Genomic DNA, 23,027 nt, shown 5'->3' with positions numbered 1-23,027 from the left:
TTTTGAGGGTGACTCCAAATCCAGACCTCCATGGGTTGATAAATTTGATTTCCATTGATAATTTTTGTGTGATTTTGTTGTCAGCACATTCAACTATGTAAAGAAAAAAGTATTTAATAAGATTATTTCATTCATTCAGATCTAGGATGTGTTATTTTAGTGTTCCCTTACATTTTTTGAGCAGTGTATTTCCCAACTCTATCACAGGTAACTCTTGGTAAATATGCCCCCATGTTATGGAAGTGTTCATAGCTGATGTGTGGCCTCTGTCCAGACATGAGTGTTTGCCTGATCTGTCTGTAGGAAAGGATGGCTGATAGAGTAGATGTGCCTGGGGATACACAGCTGGTTTCTCAACACTGTGCTCTGTGAGGCTTAAAGAGTGTCAGACAAGTATTCACACCCTGTAAAAGGCACAGCCCACATGCAGTAATACATACAACCATGTAAAAGAAACTTGGAAACTTGCTCAATAAGCATTTCCATTGAAAATTGAGGTAACAAAATGTTATTCTTTCTCTCTCCCTAGTTGCTGAGCCAGTTGAAGGGGAACCTGGAGGAGGAGAACCGACACCTGCTGGACCAGATCCAGACCCTGATGCTGCAGAACCGCACCCTTCTAGAACAGACCATGGAGAGCAAGGACCTGTACCATGTAGAACAGAGACTGTACATGTGAGAGATGATCCCCCCCCCCCCACACTATTATATTTTGCAACCCTGTAACCGGTGTTAAACATGTCAATAGGAGAAATGTCTGTTTCTTGGCTATGATGTAATTTGTCCCTAACTGGTCTTCCCTCCTTCAGAGACAAGCTGAACGAGTTGAGGAGACAGAAGGAGAAGCTGGAGGAGAAGATCATGGATCAGTATAAGTTCTACGACCCCTCACCTCCACGGAGGTAAGTAGCTAGGAGGAGTCCACTCACTGCTGTCACTGTGGTTGGTGCTGTGGCCAGACTCAGGTATGCTGCAGTACATCATGTCCTGTCCATGGCTGAGACAAAGCAGACATCCCCACATGAAAATGAAATGTATAACTGCAGTAGATTGCTGCAGTCGTCTGGTTAGGGTTCATTCTAGTACCTAATCGACTGCACTATGCCTAACCATTCAGTTCCACTCAGTTCATTTCCGTCCCTGACTAAATGCATATGGTTTACATCTGAACCTAATCAACCCCTGCGTATGGTTGAACTTTCTACCTAACCAGGCAGCTCTGGTTCATATTTATGCCTAACCAACATCCTCATAGCTGTAGATTATGGCTGTCTCTGGGGAATTGGTAGGCTGTGGTTACAAGAACACCCCAGATGCTGGAAAACCCCTGGTTAAATAGGCATGAAATCAAACTAAATGCATTTCCTTCATTTCAAAACATTCCCCCCCTTTCCTGCCTACTGAACACTACCCAGAGTCAAATAATCGACCTCAAATAACAAACCCCTCCTCCTCCCCCTCCCCCTCTCTCCCTCCCCACTCTCTCTCCCTCCCCTCGCTTCCCTCCTTTCTCTCTCTCTCCCTCCTGTCACTCTCTCTCCCTCCTTTCTCTCTCTCTCCCTCCCCTCACTCCCCTCCACTCTCTCGCTCTTGTGTCAGACGGGGGAACTGGATCACCCTGAAGATGAAGAAACTGATCAAGCCGAGGAGTCGGGAGCGGATGCGTTCCCTGACGCTGACGCCCACACGCTCTGAGTCCAGCGACGGCTTCCTGGGGCTTCCTCTGGACAGCCAGGACTCCTCCTCCATAGGCTCTGGCTCCAACTCCCTGGACGACACACTGACACACAAGAGAAGCAGCAGTGAGTAGACACACTCTCAGGCCTGCATGGAATACTCCCTACTGAACAGATCAAATCAAGCCTTATTTGAAGTGCAATTAAAACACATCAATATACTTTACAGTAAAATAAACACAATAGAAGGAAGCAATAGACTTTTAAAAAGAGTCTGCTACTGACCAGGCAGTCTAAGACTAGGTCTTCCTCTCACTCAGTACAATTGACCAGAGGGACTGACACACAGGAAGAAGGACTAGATCACATATTAGCTAAATAAGACACGGGAAGCAGAGTACATATTAATAGATGAATTGTATTAATAAATACATGCAGGCTTAGACACAGGAAATGCACGTTCAGAACGGCAGACACAGGAAATATGATCCACACAGAGAGACCAAAGTACACTGGGTCAGATAGGAAAGTACAGGCTGACACTAGAACATGAGCAGGGTCAGATTCAGTCAGTAAATGAAGAATGAGCAGGGGTCAGTTGCAGACGGTGAGGTATGCCGTGCAGTAGATGCTTGTTGCTGTGTGGTGGTTGGTTGTGTGGGCCTAACGCTTGCAGTGCTTGTTTTTCTCTCTCTGTGCAAAAGGGAAGAGAGACTCTCAGAGAGTGCTGCATTTCCATGTGCAGGGTAACCAGGGTTCCTCTAATGGTATGCTAAGAGGGGAGGGTTGGGCGCGGCTTGTAGTCAAGCTGTCCTGTCACTCAGGGCATGTCAACATGACGTGTCGTGACTCATCCTTCAGTCAATGTCCATACCTATTAAAAGGTGCAATGCATTATGGGTCACCTGTGCTCAATGCACAAGCTATCAAATATTTTTTTCTTCAACTATACTAAAGACAACCTTTTATGTAACCATTTGATTTCTTTGAATAGCTATAATAAATAGCATTTACAGTGCATTCGGAAAGTATTCAGACCCCTTTTTTCACATTTTGTTACGTTAGTCTTATTCTAAAATGAATTAAATCAAAAAATGTCCTCATCAATCTACACACAATACCCCATAATGATGAAGCAAAAACAGGTTTTTAGACATTTGTGCTAATTTATTTAAAATAAAAAACAGAAATACATTATTTACATAAGTATTCAGACCCCTTGCTATGAGACTCGAAATTTAGCTCAGGTGCATCCTGTTACCATTGATCATCCTTGAGATGTTTCTACAATTTGATTGGAGTCCACCTGTGGTAAATTCAATTGATTGGACATCATTTGGAAATGCACACACCTGTCTATATAAGGTCCCAAAGAAGTTTGGAACCACCAAGACTCTTCATAGAGCTGCCCCCCCGGCCAAACTGACCAATCGGGGGAGAAGGGCCTTGGTTAGGGAGGTGACCAAGAACTTGATGGTCACTCTGACAGAGCTCTAGACGTCCTCTGTGGAGAACCTTCCAGAAGGACAACCATCTCTGCAGCACTACACCAATCAGGCCTTAATGGTAGAGTGGCCAGATGGAAGCCACTCCTCAGTAAAAGGCACATGACAGCCCGCTTGGAGTTTGCCAAATGTACCTAAAGATTCTCAGATCGTGAGAAAGAAGATTCTCTGGTATGAGGAAACCAAGATTGAACTATATTTGGCCTGAATGCCAAGCGTTATGTCTGGATGAAACCTGGCACCATCCCTACGGTGAAGCATGGTGGTGGCAGCATCATGTTGTGGGGATGTTTTTCAGCGGCAGGGACTGGGAGACTAGTAAGGATCGAGGGAATGATGAACGGAGCAAAGAGAGATCCTTGATGGAAACCTGCTCCAGAGTGCTCAGGACCTCAGACTGGGGGGAAGGTTCACCTTCCAACAGGACAACGACCCTAAGCACACAGCCAAGACAACGCAGGAGTGGCTTCGGGACAAGTCTCAATGGCCTTGAGTAGCCCAACCAGAGCCCGGACTTGAACCCGATCTAACATATCTTTAGAGACCTGAAAATAGCTGTGCAGCGATGCTCCCCATCCAACCTGACAGAACTTGAGAGGATCTGCAGAAAAGATTGGGAGAAACTCCCCAAATACAGGTGTGCCTAGCTTGTAGCGTCATACCCAAGAAGACTTGAGGCTGTAATCGCTGCCAAAGGTGCTTCAACAAAGTACTGAGTAAAAGGGTCTGAATACTTATGTAAATGTGATATTTACGTTTTAAATTTTTAATAAATGTGCAAAAACCTAAACCTGTTTCTGTTTTTGCTTTGTCATTATGGGGTATTGTGGGTAGATTGATGAGGGGGGAAACAACTATTTAATCCATTTAGGAATAAGGCTGTAACGTAACTAAATGTGGAAAAAGGAAGCACCAGTGACTCGGTTAATAAAAAAGTGGTCAGATGACGCAGATGCTAAGCTACAGGACTGTTTTGCTAGCACAGACTGGAACATGTTCCGGGATTCTTCAGACAGCATTGAGGAGTACACCACATCAGTCACTGGCTTCATCAATAAGTGCATCGATGATGTCGTCCCCACAGTGACCGTACGTACATACCCCAACCAGAAGCCATGGATTACAGGAAACATCCGCACTGAGCTAAAGGGTAGAGCTGCCGCTTTCAAGGAACGGGACTCTAACCCGGACGCTTATAAGAAATCCCGCTATGCCCTCCGACGAACCATCAAACAGGCAAAGAGTCAATACAGGACTAAGATTGAATCGTACTACACTGGCTCTGACGCTCGTCGGATTATATTATATTATATTATTATATTATGTGGCAGGGCTTGAAAACTATTACAGACTACAAAGGGAAGCACAGCCGTGAGCTGCCCAGTGACACAAGCCTACCAGACGAGCTAAACCACTTCTATGCTCGCTTCGAGGCAAGCAACACTGAAGCATGCATGAGAGCACCAGCTGTTCCGGATGACTATGTGATCACGCTCTCCGTAGCCGATGTGAGTAAGACTTTTAAGCAGGTCAACATTCACAAGGCCGCAGGGCCAGACGGATTACCAGGACGTGTACTCCGAGCATGTGCTGACCAACTGGCAAGTGTCTTCACTGACATTTTCAACATGTCCCTGACTGAGTCTGTAATACCAACATGTTTCAAGCAGACCACCATAGTCCCTGTGCCCAAAGACACTAAGATAACCTGCCTAAATGACTACCGACCCGTAGCACTGATGTCTGTAGCCATGAAGTGCTTTGAAAGGGTGGTCATGGCTCACATCAACAGCATTATCCCAGAAACCCTAGACCCACTCCAATTTGCATACCGCCCCAACAGATCCACAGATGATGCAATCTCTATTGCACTCCACACTGCCCTTTCCCACCTGGACAAGAGGAACACCTACGTGAGAATGCTATTCATTGACTACAGCTCAGCATTCAACACCATAGTGCCCTCTAAGCTCATCACTAAGCTAAGGATCCTGGGACTAAACACCTCCCTCTGCAACTGGATCCTGGACTTCCTGACGGGCCTCCCCAGGTGGTAAGGGTAGGTAACAACACATCTGCCACACTGATCCTCAACACGGGGGCCCCTCAGGGGTGCGTGCTCAGTCCCCCTCCTGTACTCTCTGTTCACCCATGACTGCATGGCCAGGCACGACTCCAACACCATCATTAAGTTTGCCGACGACACAACAGTGGTAGGCCTGATCACCGACAACGATGAGACAGCCTATAGGGAGGAGGTCAGAGACCTGGCCGTGTGGTGCCAGGACAACAACCTCTCCCTCAACGTGACCAAGACAAAGGAGATGATTGTGGACTACAGGAAAAAAAAGAGGACTGAGCACGCCCCCATTCTCATCGACGGGGCTGTAGTGGAACAGGTTGAGAGCTTCAAGTTCCTTGGTGTCCACATCACCAACGAACTATCATGGTCCAAACACACCAAGACAGTCGTGAAGAGGGCATGACAAAGCCTATTCCCCCTCAGGAGACTGAAAAGATTTGGCATGGGTCCTCAGATCCTAAAAAAATTCTACAGCTGCACCATCGAGAGCATCCTGACTGGTTGCATCACCGCCTGGTATGGCAACTGCTTGGCCTCCGACCGCAAGGCACTACAGAGGGTAGTGCGTACGGCCCAGTACATCACTGGGGCCAAGCTTCCTGCCATCCAGGACCTCTATACCAGGCGGTGTCAGAGGAAGGCCCTCAAAATTGTAAAAGACTCCAGCCACCCTAGTCATAGACTGTTCTCTCTGCTACCGCACGGCAAGCGGTACCAGAGTGCCAAGTCTAGGTCCAAAAGACTTCTCAACAGCTTCTACCCCCAAGCCATAAGACTCCTGAACAGCTAATCATGGCTACCCGGACTATTTGCACTGCCCCCCCACCCCATCCTTTTTACGCTGTTGCTACTCTGTTAATTATTTATGCATAGTCACTTTAACTCTACCCACATGTACATATTACCTCAACTAGCCGGTGCCCCCGCACATTGACTCTGCAACGGTACCCCCCTGTATATATAGCCTCCCTACTGTTATTTTATTTTACTTCTGCTTTTTTTTTTCTCAACACTTTTTTTGTTGTTTTATTTTTTACTTTTTTGTTAAAAATAAATGCACTGTTGGTTAAGGGCTGTAAGTAAGCATTTCACTGTGATGTCTGCACCTGTTGTATTCGGCGCATGTGACCAATAAAATTTGATTTGTTTTGATTTGAAAAAGTCAAGGGGTCTGAAATACTTTCCCAATGCACTGTATGTAACACACACACAATATGATATACAGTACCAACCAAAAGTTTGAACACACCTACTCATTCAAGGGTTTTTCTTAATTTTTACTATTTTCTACATTGTAGAATAATAGTGAAGACATCAAAACTATGAAATAACACATATGGAATCATGTAGTAACCAAAAAAGTGTTAAACAAATCAAAATATATATTATATTTGAGATTCTTCAAATAGCCACCCTTTGTCTTGATGACAGCTTTGCACACTCTTGGCATTCTCTCAACTAGCTTCACCTGGAATGCTTTTCCAACTGTCTTGAAGGAGTTCCCACATATGCTGAGCACTTGTTGTCTGCTTTTCCTTCAGTCTGCGGTCCGACTCATCCCAAATCATCCCAATTGGGTTGAGGTCGGGGGATTGTGGAGGCCAGGTCATCTGATGCAGCACTCCATCACTCTCCTTCTTGGTCAAATAGCCCTTACACAGCCTGGAGGTGTGTTGGGTCATTGTCCTGTTGAAAAACAAATGATAGTCCCACTAAGCCCAAACTAGATGGGATGGCATATCGCTGCAGAATGCTGTGGTAGCAATGCTGGTTAAGTGTGCCTTGAATTCTAAATAAATCACACAGTGTCACCAGCAAAGCACCATAACACCTCCCCCTACATGCTTTACAGTGGGAACTACACATGCAGAGATAATCTGTTCACCCACACCGCGTCTCACAAAGACTCCAGACCAAAGGACACATTTCCACCGGTCTAATGTCCATTGCTCGTGTTTCTTGGCCCAAGTAAGTCTCTTCTTCTTATTGGTGTCCTTTAGTAGTGGTTTCTTTGTAGCAATTCGACCATGAAGGCCTGATTCACACAGTCTCCTCTGAACAGTTGATGTTGAGATGTGTCTGTGACTTGAACTCTGTGAAGCATTTATTTGGGCTGCAATTTCTGAGGCTGGTAACTCTAATGAACTTATCCTCTGCAGCAGAGGTAACTCTGGGACTTCCATTCCCGTGGCGGTCTTCATGAGAGCCAGTTTCATCATAGCGCTTGATGGTTTTTGCGACTGCACTTGAATAAACTTTTTTTTTTAATGTTCCGTATTGACTGACCTTCATGTCTTAAAGTAATGATGGACTGTCGTTTCTCTTTGCTTATTTGAGCTGTTCTTGCCATAATATGGACTTGGTATTTTACCAAATAGGGCTATCTTCTGTATACCCCCGCTACCTTGTCACAACACAACTGATTGACTCAAACGCATTAAGAAGGAAAGAAATTCCACAAATTAACTTTTAAGAAGGCACACCTGTTAATTGAAATGCATTCCAGGTGACTACCTCATGAAGCTGGTTGAGAGAATGCCAAGAGTGTGCAAAGCTGTCATCAAGGCAAAGGGTGGCTGGCTATTTGAAGAATCTCAAATACAAAATATATTTGGATTTGTTTAACACTTTTTGGTTACTACATGATTCTATGTGTTATTTCATAGTTTTGATGTCTTCACTATTATTCTACAATGTAGAAAATAGTAAAAATAAAGAAAAACCCTTGAATGAGTAGGTGTGTCCAAACTGTTGACTGGTAGTGTATGTCTAAAAAAAGACTGAAGTTCAGCTTCTTTATTTCTGTAAAATGCAGACAGTCTGGAGCTGGAAATCTAAAATGGTGTCTCTGTACAGTCAGTGTCCCAGAATCTTCTGTTTCCCTGTGAACACTGTTCTCATCGTTTTACCTCCTAATTGCACCTTTTAATAAACATCTCCCTGTGTGTGTGTGTGTGTGTGGTCTTGTACAGTCGTGGTCAAAGGTTTTGAGAATGACACAAATACTATTTTTCACAAAGTCTGCTGCCTCAGTTTTGAAGATGGCAATTTGCATATACTCCAGAATGTCATGAAGAGTGATCAGATGAATTTCAATTAATTGCAAAGTCCCTCTTTGCCATGAAAATGAACTGAATCCCCAAAAAACAATTTCCACTGCATTTCAGCCCTGCCACAAAAGGACCAGCTGCCATCATGTCAGTGATTCTCTTGTTAAGAGAGTGTTGACGAGGACAAGGCTGGAGATCACTCTGTCATGCTGATTGAGTTAGAATAACAGACTGGAAGCTTTAAAAGGAGGGTGGTGCTTGAAATCATTGTTCTAACCATGGTTACCTGCAAGGAAACAGGTGCCGTCATCATTGCTTTGCACAAAAAGGGCTTCACAGGCAAGGATATTGCTGCTAGTAAGATTGCACCTAAATCAACCATTTATCATCAAGAACTTCAAGGAGAGAGGTTCCATTGTGGTGAAGAAGGCGTCAGGGTGCCCAAGAAAGTCCAGCAAGCTCCAGGACCGTCTCCTAAAATTGATTCAGCTGCGGGATCGGGGCACCACCAGTGCAGAGTTTGTTCAGGAATGGCAGCAGGCAGGTGTGAGTGCATCTGCACGCACAGTGAGGCAAAGACTTTTGGAGGATGGTCTGGTGTCAAGAAGGGCAGCGAAGAAGCCACTTCTCTCCAGGAAAAACATCAGGGACAGACTGATATTCTGCAAAAGGTACAGGTATTGGACTGCTGAGGACTGGGGTAAAGTCAGTTTCTCTGATGAATCCCCTTTCCGATTGTTTGGGGCATCCGGAAAACACCTTGTCTGGAGAAGACAAGGTGAGCGCTACCATCAGTCCTGTGTCATGCCAACAGTAAAGCATCCTGAGACCATTCATGTGTGGGGTTGCTTCTCAGCCAAGGGAGTGGGCTCACTCACAATTTTGCCTAAGAACACAGCCATGAATAAATAATGGTACCAACACATCCTCCGAGAGCAACTTCTCCCAACCATCCAAGAACAGTTTGGTGACGACCAATGCCTTTTCCAGCATGATGGAGCACCTTGCCATAAGGCAAAAGTGATAACTAAGTGGCTCGGGGAATAAAACATTGACATTTTGGGTCCATGGCCAGGAAACTCCCCAGACCTTAATCCCATTGAGAACTTGTGGTCGATCCTCAAGAGGCGGGTGGACAAACAAAAACCCACAAATTCTGACTAACTCCAAGCATTGATTATGCAAGAATGGGCTGCCATCAGTCAGGATGTGGCCCAGAAGTTAATTGACAGCATGCCAGGGCGGATTGCAGAGGTCTTGAAAAAGAAGGGTCAACACTGCAAATATTGACTCTTTGCATAAACTTAATGTAATTGTCAATAAAAGCCTTTGACACTTATGGAATGCTTGCAATTATACTTCAGTATACCATAGTAACATCTGACAAAAATATCTCATAACACTGAAGCAGCGAACTTTGTGAAGACCAATACTTGTGTCATTCTCAAAACTTTTGATCACGACTGTATGTACATGTGTGTGTTTTGTGTCTATTGTCTGTTGGCAGCCTGACATCTTCGATGTGACAACCCTCTTAACAGCCATCCCACTGAGCTGGTGTTTTGTGTTTTGTTTGAACAGTCAGTTAGTATTTGTGTTTGTGTGCTCATTTGCATGTCAGCGTTTTTCACTAATATATGTGTAACTCTGTGTGTTTGTTTTCAGTCCCAGTTGAGTCTTCAGGGCGCTACCCTGGTTCTCTCCCCCTGGTTCTCTCCCCCTGGTTCTCTCCCCCTGGTTCTCAGCGTTGTTAACATCCATCTATTTTCCCCTCCTTTCTTTTCCTCTCCATCCCCTGGTCTTTCTGTTTCTCCCCTCTCTGCTTTGGCTGTAAACTGACAGCTCTGAAAAGGTTGCCCTTTATGAGGACCAGATCGAAGGAGAAAGACAAAGAGAAGGCCATCTACCGCCGGTCAATGTGTAAGACATCCAATAGCCCGCCCAGCGTCCTACCACCTACCTCCACCTCCTCTGGCCTGCACCTGCCTCCCTCCATCACCTAGAGTCTCTTCTTATAGATTCTAGCTGGTTTCTTTCCTTCTTTTCTAGGAATACAAAACTCAAACACTACTATATATCCCTAATAGTAGCTACATCTATCTTAACAGCACATTTTGTTGTTGTGTTTGTGTTAGATTTGTGTACAGTCAAAGTAATGAAATACAATAACTAATATATGTAGATATTAGAACAAACTAACACTCTTCAGTGATTAATGACACTAATGTGAGGTAATGTGAGTGTAGAGAGTAGAGGTGTTCTGTGAACCGTAGTTCTTTTTCTGTAGTTATTTTCGCTGTAGTGTTGTGGTATCTGTAGATGATCTATAGTTCCTTTTTAGTCGATGTCTAGTCCATGTATATGTGTGACAGTGCAGGCGCGAGGTACTGTATACCATTCTACTTTTCTCTACTGTGTGGTGTGGTCTGTGGATGTGTGTGGCCTGCACTGTGTGACTCTGGCCCCATCCATCCATCTATATATCTCTGCCTGTCTGCCTGTGGTGTGAGCGCAGCCTGCCGTCTCACCCCTCTCTCACTACAGTGCTGCTGCAGGCATGGCTTAGCAGAACTACACTGCTCTCTCTCTCTCTCCACCTCTCACTCACAGCAACCATGTAGGAATTGAAATGGAGCCTTCCAGTGCTTTCTTTCTCTATCTTGTTTTCTCTTTCTTTCTTTCTCTCATTTTCTCTTTATATCATTCCCTGCCTTCTCTTTTATCTGTCACTCTCTCTTTTTTCAGTTTGGCTGCATTTCAGCTCTTTTGCATGCCTTGCCAACATGGGCATCTCTGAATGCTGCTGCTCTGACTCTTAGCAGCCACTGCATGCTTAGCCTAGCGCTGCTCCCTGTGCCCTCCCTCTGGGGCCAGTCAGCCCACCACATAAGGGTAGGTATCGACTAATTCATCTTCATCTCCAACCCAGCTATGAACGACCTGCTACAGACCATGGCCCTGGCAGGGGGTCAGTGGGCGGGCAGCACAGAGAACCTGGAGGGGCCCGTGGAGACCAACGGGGGCAGCAGTAGCCGGCGAATGAAGGAGCTGGGCTCCATGGCCTACTCCACCAACGCTATCAACTATGCCACCCTCACCCTGCCTTCAGGCAGCAGGGCCAAGAGGAGCCTGAAGATCAAAGGTAGAGACTACAGGACCGCTAGTCCATCCCCCCCCTCATCTGTGTGGTGATGTGAACTATTATCTAGGGAAAAGGAAAGGGTATACCTAGTCAGTTGCACAACTGAATGCATTCAACCAAAATGTGTCTTCCGCATTTAACCCAACCCCTCTGAATCAGAGAGGTGCGGGGGGCTGCCTTAAACGACGTCCACGTCATCGGCCCCCGGGGAGCAGTTGTTGGGGGTTAACTGCCATGCTAATTTTTTCATACTCTAGCTTTCAGAAGATTGGCTGACTCTGATTGGCTGACAGACTTTGCTTCCCTCATAAGCCCTATTCTCTTGTAGTCTCTCCATCCCTCCAGTCATAACTCATATTTCCACATTTCTTTGTCTCTCCTCCAGACAACGCTTCCTGTGAAGATGTCCCAGCATCCTCAGCTGACCCCAATGGGGTCAAAGGGCAAGGTAAAAAAAATAATTTGTTGACCTTAAGGACAGAAACTCCCATTACTATTATATACCACAGGGATTAACACCAGTTTATTACTGGAATTAAATATCAAATGGCCCAAAAAAAAGGCACTATTTTAAAAAGCCCTACAGTAAGTATAAATGTCGTGCCACTGTGATGTATAGATGGCCCACTAACGTTAGCTAGAAGCTTGGCCCATATCTCTGCATTTCAGTTTGCTACAATTAAATGACTAGATTTAGCATGTTATCATTAACCGTAAACTCCTCCTAACAAATGGTCTTAAGCTGCCTGCCTCCATTAGCTGGTAGATCAGGTTTTCTGCCTACTCCATATCCCTGCTCACACACACATATAACACACACACACACACACACACAAATTATCTCTATTTCCGGTTAACGCTTGGCTAGCTAAAATGTCCTCCCACTGACATGTACATTGTGTAATACAGTAATTATACTTGTTTTTTTTAATTGCATGAATTTCACAAGGACAGCCTGTTTCACTTGCACTCTGTTACGTTAATGTTCTGGAATGTTAGTGAGTTAACTAATATAATAACAGGAAGCCTAGTACAATGCAGTATTTCCTAAACTGAGCATAACTAGCAGTATTAGTGAACTGCACCACTGTAGCCCAGTGTAGTGTCTAATATCTGTGGGAGCAGGTTAACCCAGCCAGTTGTGTGTGTTGAGTGTGCTAGGCCTGCAGGTCTTTAGCAGTGCTCGGGCTCTCACCCTCTGCTCTCGACCCATCCACTATATGTAGAGTCCCCTGTAGCATCTGTTGTAAGTGACACATCTGTATAAAACCACTAAAAGTACCACTTTACTCAAGATCTCTACCACTATAAATGATTACCGGCCACATACACTACCGGTCAAAAGTTTTAGAACACCTACTCATTCAAGGGTTTTTCTTTATTTTTACTATTTTCTACATTGTAGAATAATAGTGAAGACATCAAGACTATGAAATAACACATATGGAATCATGTAGTAACCAAAAAAGTGTTAAACAAATCAAAATATATTTTATATTTGAGATTCTTCAAATAGCCACCCTTTGCCTTGATGACAGCTTTGGTGTGGGAGGTACACTTTTGACCGGTAGTGTACCTGCTGACATCACTTTCCCAATACTGCTACTGTACCTCCCACACCAAACCTGAACCAACCTGAAGACCACTAATAACAGCAATACCACTATCAGTTAGCATCCCACTCACTCACATACAGCCCACCTGTCCTCTAGTACAATCCTCCTCTCCCTCCCCTTCAATCACCTGAGCCCCTCCCCTGTTGGCCTCTGGGTCATGTCAATCACAAGGCTCCTTTCCTCCAGTCAGGTTTTACAATAGGTCCTTCCTCTTGAATGATGATTCCTCCCTTCAAGTTTGTGAGCCCCTCCCTCCCCACTGCCTTTGTGTGATGGGGCATGGCACCGTGCCACCCTTCCTGCCTGCATGCACCATCTGCTGCCCTGTGTGATGTGCTCTCTCAAACTGTGTGCCCTCGTCTCCCAATCCAGCCTCAAGACCCTCCAGCCTCCATAGTATCAAGACCATCAGTAGTAATAGCAATAATAACTCCCACTCCTCTCCACTCGAGGCCAAAGGTACAGTCACACCGCTAACCAGAACACCCCTCTCTCCCATGCTCCTGTATACGATACCTTTGTTGATTCACACACACGATAGATTAAAACAATAAGAAACAGAAGAACAAAATGTATATAGAAATCTTCGGAATTGCTTCCTCTCTTTGAGGTATGTTCTGGAAGGGTCCAGGCTAGGTTTTGCATATTTGTTATTTATTTGCATTGTCACAAAAAAGTAGGTTCCAGAGCTATGTTCCTGAGCTATGCTTTATATCCAGAGCCTGTCATCACCTTGGGGTGATACTCTTATGTTCGTACTTGAGATAGTCATACACCGTTAGAGCATAACTTACCTACAGTACTGTTTCTCTTCAGGCACATTGAACGGAAACCTCAGCAGGCCCCACAGTGAGAGCAGTGGGGAGTTCAGCCTCAGTCTGGACCAGGAGGAGTGGTCCAGTGGGAGCAGCCCTGTCCAGCACCCCCTGTCCCGCTCCTCTCACCAGAGCCCCATGCTGCTGCGGAGGTCCCTGGACCCCCAGGCCACACAGGCCAGGAAGAAGACTGGCAGCTCCTCGGGCAGCACCAGTGAAGTGGTCTCTCTACAGCAGTTCCTAGAGGAGAGTACCGACCCCGCAGAGGTGACAGCCTGGAACACACAGGAACACTAGATTATAAAATAATAATAATAATAATATAATATGCCATTTAGCAGACGCTTTTATCCAAAGCGACTTACAGTCATGTGTGCATACATTTTTACGTATGGGTGGTCCCGGGGATCGAACCTACTACCCTGGCGTTACAAGCGCCATGCTCTACCAATTGAGCTACAGAGGACCACTACACAATTTTGGGATAGTACCGTTTTATTCATAGGCTTCAGATGTGCTATGATAAGAAACAAGTAGAAGTTATTTCACCAATCAGGTCTGCTATAAAGCCCAGGTAATATCATGGTATGGCAACTTTAATGTCTCTTCTCCATCTCCAGTCTGGCAGCCAAGAGAATCTGACCGTTGAGTCTCCCCGCCTCTCTGGAGGCACTGAGTATGTGCAGAGGGACCGGGCTGAGCGAGGCTCCACATCCTGCACCGGCACTAAGGGGCGGGGCATCCTGCGCTCAGCCAGTGGGAAGGCAGCGCCAGTGAACTCAGTTGGCCGTCCCCCCCGGGGTGACCAACCAGGTCGTCCCAGTCTACGGAAGGCAGAGAGTACGCGTGTGAAGGGCACGGTCCAGCCCCGGGTCAGCCTCTCCTCCCAGAGTAAAGCCATGTCTGTGTCTGAGCGTCTGGACATCTCCTCCACGCTGCCCCGGGCCAGCAGCGTCATCTCCACAGCCGAGGGCTCCACACGTCGGACCAGCATCCACGACCTGCTGTCCAAAGACGCCCGGCAGCCCGTGTCTGTGGACCACTCACCCTCCTCAAAGACCTCGCCTAGCGCCTCCACCACGCCCAGTGAGTACCCCCCAACCAGTACTCCCTCACAACACCCCAACCACCAGTCCATCCCCCCAGCCCTCGTGCCCCTGTCCCTGCCCAAGTCAGTCAGTATGCCCTGCACGGGCAGTCAGCAACCCCCCAATAGTAAGGAAACTGACCTCTCCAGCCTGGAGTCCTTCTTTGGCTCGTCCTTCACAGTAGAGTCAGTGTTTATGGACTCCATCTTCAGCGAGCCAACCTTCACAGGGGGTAAGAGCCACACCTTCCTCTCCCTCAACACCTCCCTGGTCAGTAACATCAGCGGCCCCCCAGGCAAAACCCACCCCCACCCCCAGCCCAACTCTGTTCAAACCACCCAGAACCAACCAAACGGGCAAAAGCCCTGCCCACCTGACCAGAATGGGGAACAGGAGGTCATTGACACCAATCATGCGCTTGATGCTGACCAATCCCCATCCCCACCCCTTAGCCCAGAGGACCAACAATCGTTGTGGTATGAGTATGGCTGTGTCTGAATGTGTGGCGCCCTGTTCAGCTACTGGTCTGGGACCTGCATAAGGACCAGTGATGGTCGGGGAGAAAGAAGGAACTCTCTGCATGCTTTATCAAAGCACTGTCATGCTATGTTTTCTGTTGAGCTTTCATGTTGTTTTCATGGCTGATTTGTAAATCACAATTCCTCACCTCTGGTTTGGTCTTTCCCGTTGATTTGTGGTTCTCTGGATGTCTTTGCTTCAATGGTCCGTTCACATACTATTCATTAATCACACCTCTTGTTTGGCTCACATTATAAAGCTATTACATGACTGCATTATGGGGGACATGAATAGCTGTTCTAGTTATTTTAATCAACATTTACCATTTATTTTCCAATCACAAATGCATCTTCAGAAAACATGTTGCAAAGCTACATTAACTATCATTTGGACATTCAGTTCATCTTTTAAAAATATTCATGTCAGAAGTCCTCCAGAGTTAGAATGGAGCTGTTTAATATTAAAGGAATAGGGCTTGTAGAACATGTCCCATGATAGGCTGTCTGAGGAACACTTTAACTGCCAATAAGCTCTATTTATGGAGTCATTATGTAATCTAGCCCTTCAGAGGAAAGAGCGACTATCTTTAACAGGAAACCAGTTTCTCATCTATTAATGTGAGATAATAGATTCTGTTTCCCTTTTTTTTGTTATTGGTTGTTTGGTATGTGGGAGAATCCTGTCCTCTCTAAAGTACTGTATCGCATTTCATTACAAGTCTAATTCTACTGTATCGACCTCAATGCATATTCACTGAACTGCATGGCTTTATTCTGTCTTGGTTTGTTCTGGACCTCTCATTTTGATTGTTGTGATCAAAATGGTTTTGTCTTTTTCTTTGGTGTGTTTGTGTTTTGTGCATTTGACACATTTTTTTCTGTTCCATTTCTTTTTCTGAACAAATCACTCTCAATTGGGGTTAAGGGATTGTTTAGGAAGAAACGTCATTCACAAAATGATTTGAGAGGAAAGAGTTGTAGAGAGAATGTTGTCTTGCTAGTGTTAATAGTGGTGAGAAATTTGCAATATGATTGTCAGATTATTTTGTGAATGAATTTTCTTCTACTCTTGGTTGTCATGGTATTGGATCTGGGTAAAGTCTCGTGAGAATGCTCACGGCCACAATACAAATTCCAATTGCACAATAACTAATGTTAGGTAATGTATTATTGTAGACAGACTGAGTACACCCTGTACAAACGTATATATAATGAACCATAAGTTATATTCAAGGAGAGAAAGCACTCCTTTATGCACCAGTAGGAGTAGTGATGTCGTTGGTAGTTTAGATTATTTATTTCTGCTTCGTTATGTATTTACCATTTTTGAAATTGTTTTATTGTATTTATCTTGTGTGTGTATAAACCATTAACTGCAGCCTTTATTCCGATGTAATATGACATGCTTTTGTTCTGCAGATGTGGAAGTGTTACAAGAGCGCAGAAAGTCAAAAAGCGGAACTGGGGAGCAACAAAGCTCCTAAACATTACTCATCGGCTACCGTTATATGAGCTCAAGTGGTGAGTGCTGCTCTCCAAGTCCAACAGGGAGATTTCTTTTGGGTGGGGGGGGCTCCATGGTAACCCAAAGTGGTGTAACAGATGTCCCATCCTGGACGCGCTTGCTTATGCTACGCTGGTGTCCCCCCCCCCCCCCGGCCTGGCTGGTGCCACCCGGTAAAGGGCATGTGAATGGACCCTGGTCTGCATGGTGTCTGGTGGAACACGCCCAACCCCTAATAACAGGAGGTCCTGCTACACCTACATGCACCCCCTTCCTCCCTGCTCCTCAGTGCTGTACTCTATGTGTCCAAAGCTGGCTTTTCTTTACTTTTTTCTGTTGGTATTCAGGAAAAAGCACCGGTGGCTCTATACGAGGTGGTGGTCCCTTTGTGAGCTTATCTATCTGCAGTACTGCATGGCTTTGGTGTGGTGCAGCTGAACTCCCTCCCCTTACCCTGACTGTGGATGCATGTAGATTGCTTTCCTGTGCGTCTATATATACATGTTCATCTTATTCTTCTCTGTCATTTCTGCATCTAACCTTTTTCTGTCCCCTTCTCTTCTTCTCTTCACTCTGTCTGCCTCCAACTCAGAGAGGAAAGTGACCTTCAAGCTGTCTGTTTGACTTTGAAGCCTTTAAAAGTTGGTCTACTGAGATGGTCTTCAGTGAGAAAAGATTGTAAAAAACAACAACATTTAAATCAATTTCAAGAATGCTTCAATAGAGAAAAGTAAACTTCCTATTTTTTTCCTTGAATCAAGGAAGCAAAACTCTTAAAGGGACATTTCAAAAAATTTTCTATTTCATATTCATCATCTACAGCAACCACCCCAACATCAACATATGTGAAAATTGTGCATTTCTATGTTTTGTAGTAAAAAAGATAGAGGAAGATTGTTTCCAATGACATCATCGGTGTGCATTGTGTGATTTTTAACCAATTATGAGTAGGCATTGCCTACTAATTGGTTGATGTAATTGGAAATGCTTATATTTTTTACTACAAAACATAGAAATGCAAATTTTTTACATATGTTGGGGTGGTGCTGGAAATGATGAATATGAGGTAGAAACATTTTTAAATGTCCCTTTAAGACATATAGGTAACTGCCAAAATAAAGGAAACACCAACAAGTGTCTTAATAGGGCATTGGGCCACAAGCTGCCAGAACAGTTTCAATGCGCCTTGGCATAGATTCTCCAAGTGTCTGGAACTCTATTGGAGGGATGCAACACCATTCTTCCATGAAAAATTCCAACATTTGGTGTTTTGTTGATAGTGGTGGAAAACGCTGTCTCAGGCATCGGTCCAGAATCTCCCATAAGTGTTCAATTGGGTTGAGATGTAGTGACCATTCAGTGGCCACTCGTGCCTTGTGGAGGGGCATTGGGCCAGTTCATTTCGCATGGCCCGGTGTCCCGGGTGGGTGGAGATTTCACCTAAGGACCAATGGAATGGTCTAAAATGTGCAAACGCCGCCCACCCAGGGAACCGGTCCATGCAAAACGAACTCACCCATTGTCGTCCTGGAAGAGACCACTCCCATCAGGATAGAAATGCTTCACCATAGGTTGAAGGTGATCACTCAGAATGGCTGTGTGTTTATTGGCATTTACCTTGCCCTCTAAGGGGTTTCGTGGACCTAAACCATGCCAGGATAATGCACCCCAAACCATAACAAAGGTGCCAGAACCCTCATTTACTCAAGTTTGGCCCTTATTTTGGCAGTTACCTGTATGTGGTGACAATTGTTTTTCTATAACTGACTTTCTGGCAAATTGCACTGCTATGGTGTGACAGACTGCTAACGTTCACTCTACACGGACCTACTCTGGGTGCCAATGTTCACGCAAAGCCAAATGGGTGAGCTTAAACTAGACCCTGGGGACTCCACGTTGTCCTCTGTGTGACTTTGAATCAGCTGGACTTTTGCAGTCTGCCATTTTGATGCTAATGATACTCTTTGTAAATGAGCATGCACATGCAACATCTTTCTACCGTGGAACAGCTGACGTCTACGTTCAGCAATCTGCATGTGGACACAACAAGGTCAACCACAATCTGCATGGAGCAATCAACACGCTTTCCTCCCAATCAGAATGGACTATGTTTTAAGTTGTGTTCCTCTGAAATGCCAAAATGACTATCGCAGGAAGCCATGCCATCTGTTTGATTGACAGCCAATCCAATCAAGATAAAGGTTGTGTGAGCTGAATGGCACAGCTGTGTATGTGTACAGTGCTGTCAGATTACTGTGTCTGTGATGACCTAGTGTTCACTTCTCCACTTTTACATAAATCCATTTGATGTAATTAAAACTCCAGAAGACTCCTGTGTGTCATTTCATCTTCAGTGCCAAGTCTTCATCTCATAAAATACTGTAACCCTCAACAGTGTCATCTATTCTTCCTCTGGTGAATGATTTGTCATCTAATCACCAACTGAAGTAATGTCATGATTTCTATGGACAGATTAACATAATGCCCCTTTAAATCTTATATATGCCATTTTTGGGGGAGATGGGCCCGCACTGTTTATACTCCCACTTCACTGCTTTATTGAAAATGTTTAGATCCCAACCGGATCTTGGTCAGGTCGATGAAGTGGTGAATTAGGAACATTCCTCTTCTTTACAGGTGTTCTTTATTAGCCCAGCACCTAAGTTAAAGATGTGCGTATGACCACAAACTTCTCTAGAAAGCTAGCGTATACTCAAAGAAGATGAGTGGAGAATCAATGTTCCATCATCTGCTTTATTACACTAAAGTATTTAGTGTCAAAACTGTAAATTACTAGATCTCGCAGATACAATGCAAACACTAATTCACTACTACATTGTCTTTCAACCATGTACTTGATATAACCAACAATCTACTGGTATCTTGCCCATAGAAAACAAGGGCTCTCCAGCCCTGATTCCGTCCCAAAAGTTAGATTTTATTTTTTACAATGGCCATTTCTTGATAAGCCGAAGTAAAGGCACACAGGTAAATACCTTAGAAATAAATAATTGTACCAAAGCACAGTCTGACAGGATAGTATGTTAATTTCAAGGTATTTACTAGTCAAAGCTCTGAAGAACTGCTTCATGTCCTGTCTCCTTTAAAAACTTCAAGAGATCCTCTGGCTTTAGTCCCATAGAGACGGCATTGGTCATGGGATGGAAGTACACCCGCTCATGGCCTCCGTTGACCAGGTCGCTGTCCAGAACAAACTTGACGCTCTGGTCCTTATCACAGAAGAGTGCCAGGGCGGTGGCACAGCCTTGGCCCACCTTCAGTTTCTCCAACATGGCTGCCTCCTCAGCAAAGCGGAGGTTGCCACTACCCAAGCCTAGCTTCTTAGCCAGGTCGTTGAGGTTGACCGGACGGTCGTGGCGGACAGAGACTAGCCACAGGCCCTTCTTCTTCTTGTCTTTCAGGAAGAGGTTCTTGGTAACTGCTCCACAGAGGTCTTGCATGTGAGGCATCATCTCTTCCACAGTGAATACCTAAGGGAGAAAAAATGATCACAGCAAGTCAGGACATAACGTTCTTACTCTGGTATCTGATGTCTAAAATGGCTCCCTCTCCTTTTCTCGTTTCACCTACACTGAAATGAAAGATCTGGACATTTCCAGTAGGCATCTATTCTACTGCTTTCACCTAGACTGTTTACAGCTCAGCCCCCTCCTGTACTCCCTGTTCACCCATGACTGCGTGGCCAAGCACACCTCCAACTCAATCAAGTTTGCAGACGACACAACAGTAGTAGGCTTGATTACCAACAATGATGAGACAGCCTACAGGGAGGAGGAGAGGGCTCTGGGAGTATGGTGCAAGGAAAATAACCTCTCACAAAATATCAACAAAACAAAGGAGATGATTGTGGACTTCAGGAAACAGCAGAGGGTGCACCCCCCTATCCACATTGACGGGACCGCAGTGGAGAAGGTGGAAAGCTTCAAGTTCCTTGTCCTACACATCACTGACAAACTGAAATGGTCCACCCATGCAGACAGCGTGGTGAAGAAGGCGCAACAGAGCCTCTTCAACCTCAGGAGGCTGAAGAAATTCGGCTTAGCACCTAAAACCCTCAAACTTTAACAGATGCACAATTGAGAGCATCCTGTCGGGCTGTATCACCCACAACCGCAGGGCTCTCCAGAGGGTGGTGGTGTCTGCCGAACGCATTACCGGGGGCAAACTACCCGCCCTCCAAGACACATACAGCACCCGATGTCACAGGAAGGCCAAAAAGATAATCAAGGACATCAACCACCCGAGCCACTGCCTGTTCACCCCACTATCATCCAGAAGGCGAGGTCAGTACAGGTGCATCAAAGCTGGGACCGAGAATGAAAAACAATTTCTATCTCAAGGCCATCAGACTGTTAAATAGCCACCACTAGCACATTAGAGGCTGCTGCTGCCTATTGGAATCGCTGGCCACTTTATGAAATGGAACACTAGTCACTTTAATGTTTACATATCTTGCACTACTCATCTCATATGTATATACTGCATTCTATTCTGTAACATTCTACTGTATCTTAGTCCATGCCGCTCTCATTGCTTGTCCATATGTATATATTCTTAAATCCCATTCCTTACTAGTTTTGTGTGTATTGGGTATATGTTGTGAAATGTTTTGATATGACTTGTTAGATATTACTGCACTGTCGGAGCTAGAAGCACAAGCATTTCGCTACACCCGCTATAACATCTGCTAAACACGTATGTGATAAATAAAATTATTTAAATTTTTCCTTCAGACTTCTGAAATGAAATGCAACCCTAGCAGAAATCAGAGGGAACAATTAACTGAAGACTAGTATGAGATGAGAGAACATATGTCATGTAGGATAATTGTTACATTTTCTACCTGAAACGTTCTACACATTGAATAAGCACTAGTCCTAAAATGAACAATGGCTTGACTAGAGATGTATATAAAATGAGTGACTGAAGGAGTCCATGATGGGACGGTCATCGTGCGACAACTAGTTGTGGTTTTCAAAAGGCAACAGAAAATACAGCCAAGTGAAAGTGTAAATTCTTGTTCAAAATAGCAAAACAATGCACGGCAAAAATCATTCTAGGAGTGGAGGTGGGGATGTGCATTGGCTCTCCAATCCAGTGCATTTTAGTATTGTCCAATACTGGACAATATAGCTCAGTTGGTAGAGCATGGCGCTTGCAACGCCAGGGTTGTGGGTTCGATTCCCACGGGGGGCCAGTATGAAGAAAAAATACATAATGTATTCACTCATTAAGTCGCTCTGGTAAGAGCGTCTGCTAAATTACAAAAAAAAATAAAAAATTTAACAACTCACTGGACCACCTTGGCAAGCTAGCTATACGGCTAACGTTAGCTAAACTGACTATTGGTTCTTACCGGTGGATGGTCTATGCAGACCGTCTGGATATTCAGACTCTCCAAATACTTTTCCAACTCAGTCCGGAGCGCAGGTGTTGCCATTGTTAAATATTTGCAAAAGGAAAGAAACGCTTTTCAAAGGACAAATCGGAACACTTCCACGTAGCATACACTTCCTCAGTCTCGACTCATTCCACGTCCCTGTATTTACATGACTGCGCATGCGCAGACTAGGAACGAATGAACAAACCTAGTCAACGGAGGATTTAGTTTTTGTTTCATGGCGTGTAGATGTATATTTGTCACCCATTAGTGATTTGCAGTAGTTGCGACTAAATTCTGAAGTTCCATTGTATTAGAATATAATATAAAGCCGCCCAGGGGTAAACTATTTCCTTGAAGTTTTGACATGAGTGATGAATACAACAGCATCAATACAAAGCAGTAGTTTGAATTGAGTTTACAACCAATGGGGACCACACTAATGCCGCGTTTACATGGTACGAGGTAGACGGCAAACCAGATGTCATTGTTTTCAACGAGAGCACGACGGTAAATGCCGTCAGCCGTCACTATAGACGGTACTTGCCGCCAAAGTTAAAATATTTCAACTTTTGCCATAGCGTTCTCTGCCGGATATTGATTTGCACTTTTTAGCTCTAATCCCCATA

General features: G+C 44.9%; 2 protein-coding genes across 6 annotated transcripts in view; one reads left to right on the top strand and one right to left on the bottom strand.

Moving 5' to 3' along the window:
* The window catches only part of LOC121553629 (girdin), an 80,776-nt gene extending 63,105 nt beyond the window's left edge, over positions 1-17,671 (top strand). Inside the window, exons 24-35 of one of the 5 annotated variants that reach the window (XM_041866888.2) lie at positions 530-675; positions 810-902; positions 1,600-1,802; positions 2,381-2,443; positions 10,157-10,234; positions 11,244-11,456; positions 11,842-11,904; positions 13,445-13,531; positions 13,889-14,154; positions 14,508-14,973; positions 16,913-17,014; positions 17,590-17,671. In XM_041866888.2, the coding sequence (XP_041722822.1) occupies positions 530-675; positions 810-902; positions 1,600-1,802; positions 2,381-2,443; positions 10,157-10,234; positions 11,244-11,456; positions 11,842-11,904; positions 13,445-13,531; positions 13,889-14,154; positions 14,508-14,973; positions 16,913-16,977 (1,743 nt within the window). In that variant the 3' untranslated portion in view covers positions 16,978-17,014; positions 17,590-17,671. Of the gene's footprint in view, positions 1-529; positions 676-809; positions 903-1,599; positions 1,803-2,380; positions 2,444-10,156; positions 10,235-11,243; positions 11,457-11,841; positions 11,905-13,444; positions 13,532-13,888; positions 14,155-14,507; positions 14,974-16,912 lie in introns of all 5 variants that reach the window. The other 4 variants (XM_045213015.1, XM_045213017.1, XM_045213016.1 and 1 more) reach the window with 4 other exon arrangements.
* A 2,243-nt stretch (positions 17,672-19,914) lies between these two features.
* LOC121553630 (prolyl-tRNA synthetase associated domain-containing protein 1-like) lies at positions 19,915-22,580 on the bottom strand. The gene is made up of 2 exons (XM_041866893.2): positions 22,375-22,580; positions 19,915-20,488 (listed from the first exon to the last, which is right to left on the bottom strand). Exons 1-2 carry the CDS (start codon positions 22,456-22,458, stop codon positions 20,060-20,062), a joined length of 513 nt encoding a protein of 170 aa, XP_041722827.1. The 5' UTR covers positions 22,459-22,580; the 3' UTR covers positions 19,915-20,059.
* Positions 22,581-23,027: the final 447 nt, after the last annotated feature.

The sequence above is a fragment of the Coregonus clupeaformis genome, unplaced genomic scaffold (assembly GCF_020615455.1).
Source record: "Coregonus clupeaformis isolate EN_2021a unplaced genomic scaffold, ASM2061545v1 scaf0072, whole genome shotgun sequence".
NCBI lineage: Eukaryota > Metazoa > Chordata > Actinopteri > Salmoniformes > Salmonidae > Coregonus > Coregonus clupeaformis.
The sequence above is the reverse complement of the archived record's forward strand: the minus strand, read 5'-3'. Positions and strand labels throughout refer to the sequence as shown.

Excerpts from the sequence above, each read along its gene's own strand:
- LOC121553630 (XM_041866893.2), bottom strand. The coding sequence starts at position 22,458 with ATGGCAACACCTGCGCTCCGGACTGAGTTGGAAAAGTATTTGGAGAGT. Across the intron at positions 20,489-22,374 it reads TCTGCATAGACCATCCACCG|GTATTCACTGTGGAAGAGAT; the intron begins GTAAGAACCAAT and ends TTTCTCCCTTAG.